Below are 8,272 nucleotides of genomic sequence, written 5' to 3'. Positions count from 1 at the left end.
TTGTTTGTTTGTTTTTTATCCATACCAACCAAATGACCGCAAGAGTAAAGATCTCAAAGTAAAACAGTAAATAAATGTCTATATTTCAGCATTACCCTACGACAGATAAATGTCCGTTAAACGTATGAACACAGAATAGTAAATATGTGTGATGCATTGATCATCACACATATTTATGTAAGTATTGTGTGATGCAATACTTTCAGTGACTTCATCCAACACTCAAAAAGCAAAGACAACAATGGCTTATGACTTTTTCACAGCATTTTATTCCCACTGAAGCATGTCCAGCTTAAACAGAATTTTCAATTACAAGTGACACATCGCATTAAAGGAATATCCTTTAAAAAAAGTCTCATATACATGATCAAGTGCTTCAGTTGCAATGTGCATCAAAATAAACTGCCTTGCTAATCATCTCTACTCATAGACAAAATGTGAAAATGTTAGAGCACTTCCTAGTCCTAGCCTTCCTTACTAGAGGAGCGACAAGGGAATTTCAGAGATTAGAAATCTAAGGTAACACCATAATATTGCATGTAATTATCTGCTTGTGATTAGCAGAGCAGAAAGCAGGTTTGCTTGGCCACTCACTGGTTCTGCTTGCAGTACAGAGACCAGTGCAAGAACATTGTGGTTAGTCTTTGAGGATCAGGGGCCCTTTGACTTGAGCTGCAACCTCAGCTCCCATCAGCTCCTCCACTATAGTCAGAGCAAATTCAAAGCTGGTGCCTGGGCCCCGGCTGGTGATCAGGTGTCCGTCCTTCTGCACACGAGCTTCAGAATACTTGTAGTGATCTGCAATAAGAGGGGAAAGAAAATGCTGTTTTTCTTTTTTCTTTTTCTAGGATAGTCGCTGAAGTCTGATACCCAAATGTTTGATCAGTCACAGCACAGTTCATCTGTCTTGTAAGCAGTGCTTTTAAAGCCAGATTTGAACACAAATGTACAAACTGTAATAACTGGGAGTGAACTGAACTGGTTCAACAATGCAGTGTACATTATACTTTCTTTATCTAATGCGTCAGATCGGGTCATACAAGGCAAAGTATTCACACTAGCTCCCTCTGTTGGACGTGTTCTCTCATATCACACCCCTACTATTCTGTAAACTGCATTTCACATAAGAGCCTACTGCATCAAACTGCAAAAAGCTAGATATGTCAGTCCATCAACTCAGCAAAACAAACACTTCAAAGTTTTAGAACTTTGGAAAGGCATTCGCAAAGGCAGAAGACAAAGGTATAAAAGGAACATTTTTGTAATGTTTCAGTCAAAATAGGGAACACACGAGTGTTTATGGCTAAACATTGTCATTGATGTATTTTCAGTATGGAGTTCATCTTCAGAGAATGAAAGTGTGTATTACTTCCGTTCATCATCTTGTCCTTGGCACCAGGGTGTGTGGTGACTGTGCTGCCGTATGCAATGCCATGGGCCAACAGGGCAGTGGGACCTACAATACACGTTTTCAGTCAGTGATAATGCAACACATAGCACAGGAAAACTACTGAACGCATTTTGAATCAGTTACAATCTCAATGAGCAGCATTCTAAACTTCAATCTGTAAACTTGACTATTTGTGCTGGGATAGTTTCAGAATTCCTCTGTTGGTCAATGCAAGAGTGAGTCTTTAAAATCATCTTTAGTAACATTTAAGAGGAGTCTGCAGGCATCTTTAGAGTATATGCATCAAGCTAAGATCAGAATAGAACCCATGAAATCGAATCTAAATTTAAACACGTATATTGTTTCCATCCAACTGCGCAATCCGTATTTAGACGAGACTGGGAATGGCAGCGTCTAAAAATAATCGATTTATCTGCAGCATTAACATTGGCAGTGACCTCACTTTACACTGAGCTCATCTAAACCATTAATAAATAGAGAGCCCCTTAACTATTGATTATGCACCTTGGCAATATTCCCAGGCAGTCTAAAGATTACACATCTGTTGGCAGAACGGACGCTGGTCAATTTAAGCTTTGCCTCTCCTATTACTAACCCTGCTGTCACCACAGGACACAAAGGACACATACACTGAAAACGCACTGTATCTCTCTATTGCGGATGTGGTCATACAGTAGGAAAAGGAGAAAAATGAAGGACTAAATAACCATTTCCAACAGTGTCAGGCCGACTTGTGTCACTTCATGTCTTGTTTTGTAAATTTGAGGGAAGCAAAGCAAGATTTCAGGACATCACTTTTAGATATCATAATTTCTCTTGTGCTTCAAAAGCTTTCCTGTCACGTTCTCACCTTTTTTTTTTTTTTTAAATACATTACATAATAGTTGTGTAACATATCAAAAGCATACAGGTGCATTCCAAATACCAGTTGTGTAACAATATGTCAACATGTAACACTTTTTAAATCAAAATAATTATGATGTGATAAAAATAAAAATGAGTATGTCTGGGAGTACGTTTGTTTTACGAGTCTGTGTCTGTGAGTAACCTCTTGTCAATCTTAAATTCTCTCTGAACAATTTTCAAAACATACTCAACATGTTAGTCCTGACTTTTTTTGTCACTATGGAAAAAAAATCATAAAACATATGGGATGCTTCAATTATCACTAGGGAATAAATCAAGTTATATGATAAATATATTCATATCCCACAGAAAAAGAAGTATAATATGGAACTTCATACATTGGAAATATTTTTATGTAGTTGTCATGAACAGAAACAATTTGGTCTTCCTTACATGTTCAATTACACTGAAAGCTGGACATAGCAACCACAGCTCACTTGTTAGAGATTCCTGTGGGAATGGCAACCGTTTTTCTAGGACGCCCTTCACTCTATTCTGCTTTGCAGTGCCACTTGGGCACACCGTCCTCATTCACAGTGTCCTTCCAATGTCCTTGCTCAGAGCTGCCAATGGCAAATGAGTAGCAGCAATCTCTCTCTCTCTCTCTCTCTCTCTCTCTCTCTCTCTCTTTCTCTCTCACAGCTGGTTTAGATATTTATTTAAACTCCCAAACAGAGGACTCTCATATGTTATGCTCAAAGCATACGCACCAAATAGTGATTCATCTGCTTTTAAAGCATTCATACAGTTTGCCTCAAAACAGATCCGCTGTCAGCAGTTTTACAAAGCTTTTGGGATGAAGTATCGTTGAACGATCTAGTCAGTATTTAAAATCTGAACAATATAAATATAATATTCACAAAGACTGTTCAAATGTGTTTTATTGATAGCTCAGTGTTCATATAACCCTGGTAATTACAGTATCACTTAGCCACATGGTGGCACTGCACACAACACATGTCTCAGTGGAAATCCTGAGGTATTTACCACGCTATTAATGCGTACACCTGAATTTTACTGTATGGAGTAAACATAACTGTGTAAGCACTATTACAACACTACATTAAGACAGTCAGCCTTCAGTGAAATGTAAAATGCAAGGACACTATCCATGCTGTTAAATCGTGAAGTTTGTCCCGAAACCTGCTTTGCTACATCTGTGCTGCCGGACTCCTCCTTGTATGTGATCATGCTCTAATATCTTAAATTAGCTCATTTTCAACTACTGACCCAGAGAGTGAAACAGTTTTGAGCTGTATCAACAAGGTTAATGTGAATATCCAGAGCAGGGAGAATTAACAGTACCTGCACAGATGGCAGCAATCAGCCCTTTCTTGTCCTCCTGCTCCTTCAGCACCTCTTTCACAGCAGGAGACTACAAAAGACAGAGCATGACACCGCAATTCACAGCATACTCAAGCAGAGTGTGAGAATGAACAAAATCACTGTCTGGCATTTCATAAATTATAGATAGCTGCCAAAAATAAAGAAATTATCAACATGAAGTTTCTTAAGAGGCTTTATGCTGCCGTAAACTGCAAGAACAATTTCGATGCACATTGACATAGAGTGGACAAGCATTTGGAAATCTACTTGATGGGATGTGACATTTCTCTGTGAGAATTTGTTTCTGTTTTGTTGATGGTAGTGGAGCCCAGCGATGGACTGGCGACCTGTCCAGGGTGTTTCCCCGCCTTTCACCCAATAAATGCTGGGATAGGCTCAAGCATCTCCCCACAACCCCAATTAGGATATGTAGCTTAGATAATGAGTGAGTGAGTGAGTGAGTGAGTGATGGTAGTGGATCACCACTCTAACTTTTGCTCTAACTTGTCATAACAATCCCTATTTTTGAAAGTCGCTGTCTCTAGCAACTGGGAGTGTAACCGTGACTGAACACAACTGTTCTGTAGCCTAGGCCTTGGTTCAGATCATGGTACATGTGCAGAGAACTTCAGTTTTTTAGATATTTAGATCTAAGGGTCTTTTTTTTTTCTAAAGCTTGACGTCAGAGCAGAGGGAATACATATTTTTACTATAGGAGCACATCCATACTGTTTGTGCTTTTTGTGCTCTTCATAATGAAGCATAACATTAATCAGGATTATAAGCCAACACATCTTTGCTTCTTTTCATTTCTCACTGTGAGGAAATATATGCACTGTGCTTATCACGTGGTGCTCATATGCTTTAAAGCTGATGATGACAGCTTTAATAACAATTTTGAGTGAGTCACCATTTTAAATAACAACAAAACACATGGTGTCATTACTCAGACCACAAATAACATAAAATTGTGTAAGAATGGATGAATACACATGAAGGAATAATGTAGAGCTAATCTCTAGGCTTTTCCGAGCAGACGCTTAAATCAAAGTAGCCACACACTGATCTGAAAAAGGTCAGAGAGCTTGGTGATCATTTTGAAGTCGTCTTTGGCACGCTCTTGCGACAGTCCCAAAACTGAGGACCTTCCTGCCTCACTCAAATCACCAGTGTGATTAGATTAATAAATATGTTTTTTGAATATGCTTAAAAGGGAAGGAAAAACTCATGTGTTGAGTAGGTTCAGTTTTCCTTCAATATAAACCCTGATACAAACCAAACCACTGCCCAAAATATACAAACAAAATACAAACCAAAGCATAAATAGGGTGAGCCATTACACCCCCGCCTCCGACAGTAGCCAAAATACTGGTTGACAGTGCCAAAGCAGTGCTCTTAAACATGAGCTTACACGTAATGCCATGTCAGCTGACTGGCAGTACCCTACATGCAATCCATGTGTCAAATTATGAGCGGCAACTCATTTTGAAGTTAGCAAATACATTTAAGTTTCATCTACGTGATTTTTTTTTTAAAACATACAACAGTTGAAGCCTAATATTTATAGATCTTGGTAGTCTTTTTCACAAAAACGCTGTTAATGAAATATAGTATGTTACCTCACACAGGTTTTGGGCGCCCAATAATCCTCCGGGTAAAACCACAACATCATAGGGACCCTGGAACACAATTCAAATGTTTTCACAACAGTTCTATGGTCAGCAGTGATCACTTGCTCTGTACCCATTAATAATCTACACACAAACATATTCACTACCGAAATATTCAGATGTAAACACCAAATGCACTATGCATAGTGCATTTGGTGTTTAGATCTGAATATTTCGGCAGTGAATATGCATAGTGCATTTGGTGTTTAGATCTGAATATTTCAGCAGTCAATTCCCATGTACATATGTTTTACACATGCAATGTTTAACCGAGTCAGGATAATTTTTGTTAATAACAACTTATTCACTGATTTAGGCACAAAACTTAAGGATCCTACAGAGTTTGTGTATGAAGTCTACTCATCTCTATATCAAAAATTGACAGTCTGATTTGATGCTCTGGTGTCATAGGCATATCGTTCAGTTTCTTTTACTTCACACATTTTAGCCTCTTCTACTTCACATCTTCAATCAGATTCATTTCCAATGGCCACAGCTGACTGTACTAATGTAGTTAACAATTGTCGTAAGAGGTTCAGACTTGTTTCATTATCATCAGTACCCATGACTTTTAGCTCTCTCTCCCTCTCCACGTAAGACTTGGTTGGCCAGGACTGCACATAGGCAAAAGTCAGATATACGAAACATTTTTGAGAGCAGAATCATTTTAGTGGAATTGTGAGGCAGTGAAAAGATCATTTTTCAGAATCACTGTAGGTTAGAGACACAGACCTGCTTGCGAGCATCTTCCAGGCTTGAGTCCGGGCAGATAACGACATCACGGCTACACTGGACAGGTTCCTTCCCTGCCAACCCTGCTACTGTAACAGCAATCTACAAGACAAAGACAAGCAACAGTTAACACTGTGTCTTATTCCCATGTTATTACAAGAGTTCACCCTCAGGGGGGTTTTCGTCTGGCTTTCTTGAATGAAACTGTTTATGTTTGTGGAGGACCCTTAACCAATCAGGATTATTTCTCATATCTTGCAGTACGATGATGTAAAATATCAGTGTCCTAGCTCCAGTGCAAAATGATACACTTGGCAGAACACTAGAGGATGCTCAATTTAGCTGTTTGACTCTTGTACTACAAGAATAATGCACTGGAGGGCACTGCACAGTTACTGTACGAGCACCATCTCATGTGGGCCTCTTCACTGATCTGACATCTCTTATGTCATCTCAGTTTTGGATTAGGTTCAGATTTGGGTGGACGCAGTTGCTTCTTTATTAGTGGACAGTTTCAATCAAGAGGAGGTAATGTATCTAAAACTGCCCCCGCCCCCACCCAAAAAAAAAAAATATGACCTGAATTGCTCTGACTAAAAGTGAGACGCAAACATAAGACATTGTCATGGAGCTGGTCTATGGCTAGGATTTGACTTCTAAGCACATCCACTACTTCCAAAGTCATTTTACTGCAAGAACAATTATAATCATTGTCTCACAACTCAGGAATCAAGGCGGCCCTGATATGCTTTTATTTGTTTCGGCTTTATACAAGCACTGTTTAAAATGTTACTGTGAAACATTTAAACCAGTACTGGCGCAGGGCTAAAACAAAAAATGTAAATGTCGTTGGGGGCGGAGAAGAATAAAACACTCGCTTAAAAGTATGTCGTATATTGTTATTTAAGAGTATTGAACTAAATAAACTCCTGGGGCACTTCAACACTTAGGCTACTAACCGGTTAAATGTCAAACTCCCTACTCTCATCCAAGCGAACTTCGACATTTACAGTGAACCCTATGTATATATCGCCTTGCGTTATAAATTACAGCTTCCAGAGACTATGCTAGCTGACTTAAATTAGCTAAGACATGGATAAGATGTTATATAGGTTTTCAGTTTTGTATTTTAGGGTATGAGTTAAGGAGTTTGATTACCTTTTACATAGATAGTTAACAGTAGTCATACTCGGTTATCGCATGGCCTAATGCAAAGTGCATATCTACCAATGAAACGATTACCTACGATAAGAATTAGTTTGAACAAGGGTGTAAGCAGCTATACAGACACTGCATTCTTAGTATGCTCAATCAGGGTCAATCATATCTCAAAAAATTATAAAGCCGGGAGCCTCAACGAATGCCCAACGTCTGCAACTGCTAAGGTAACGTATCGCAAGCTAGCAAGCTGGCTAACACAAAGCAACAGTTACGATTTGCAAAGTTAACTGAGTTAAACCTATCACGGAAAAATGTACAAACCCCAGCTCTACGCATGACATCCACTGGTACAACGGTTTCCATTTCCTCGGCGCCTTTCGCCAAAATCAGTAATGCTCGTTTACCTGCCATGATTACAAATGAAATGGACTGGACAGCCTCACCAGTCTGCAAAACCCCTGCTAGGTGGTGTATTAGCTGGGCTAGTAGGAGTTACGTACGGCACGCAGGATCTGTCCAAATCTACGCTACGTGGTTTTGAGTGAGGACGGTTATGTGCAGACTGTTATGTTAATATTAACATAGTTTAGTCATTGATTCTGAATGTGAATACGTGTCAATATATTTTCAAGATACAAATAGTGAAAATATGATAATTGTGTGTGAGCGGAGAGAATTTAAGCAAGAAACTACAAAGGCTACAAACTGCATGTTCTGCATTGAAATCATATTCTTTGATTGCGTTATATGGACCTCAAACGCCCTTTCAATTCTTGAGAGTCACTCATAAAGACAAATGTGTTAATACAGCCGCAGACAAATTTCTGGAAAACTGTACGCTGTCGGCTGTATGAACGCACCACGGCGTCAAAATAAGAGTCCTACTAACATTTCCGACAAAAGGTTAGTATGATGTTATTGTGCCAATACAGCCGTCGCATTAATTCGCAGAGTATTTTAATGCATGTGTTTGGGTTTCCTCATTCTACCACACTTTTGAAAATAAAATCGAATTACACCCTTTGAAGGATGTTATACTGGTTCGGCTATATTGCACTTTAATAGA

The 8,272-nt window shown here is 39.0% G+C and overlaps 1 protein-coding gene across 1 annotated transcript; it reads right to left on the bottom strand.

The window, feature by feature from the left end:
• Positions 1–250: 250 nt before the first annotated feature.
• park7 (parkinson protein 7) lies at positions 251–7,664 on the bottom strand. The gene is made up of 6 exons (XM_030776916.1): positions 7,528–7,664; positions 6,046–6,147; positions 5,263–5,322; positions 3,623–3,692; positions 1,370–1,456; positions 251–798 (listed from the first exon to the last, which is right to left on the bottom strand). The coding sequence occupies exons 1-6, from the start codon at positions 7,615–7,617 to the stop codon at positions 638–640; spliced, it is 570 nt and encodes a 189-aa protein (XP_030632776.1). The 5' UTR covers positions 7,618–7,664; the 3' UTR covers positions 251–637.
• Between the last annotated feature and the right edge of the window lie 608 nt (positions 7,665–8,272).

This window comes from Chanos chanos, chromosome 6, assembly GCF_902362185.1.
Source record: "Chanos chanos chromosome 6, fChaCha1.1, whole genome shotgun sequence".
NCBI classification, from domain to species: Eukaryota; Metazoa; Chordata; class Actinopteri; order Gonorynchiformes; family Chanidae; genus Chanos; species Chanos chanos.
This window is presented reverse-complemented; position numbering and strand designations above follow the sequence as displayed.

Excerpts from the sequence above, each read along its gene's own strand:
- park7 (XM_030776916.1), bottom strand. The coding sequence starts at position 7,617 with ATGGCAGGTAAACGAGCATTACTGATTTTGGCGAAAGGCGCCGAGGAA. Across the intron at positions 1,457-3,622 it reads GATTGCTGCCATCTGTGCAG|GTCCCACTGCCCTGTTGGCC; the intron begins GTACTGTTAATT and ends CGTGTATTGTAG. Across the intron at positions 799-1,369 it reads GGACAAGATGATGAACGGAA|ATCACTACAAGTATTCTGAA; the intron begins GTAATACACACT and ends CTCTTATTGCAG.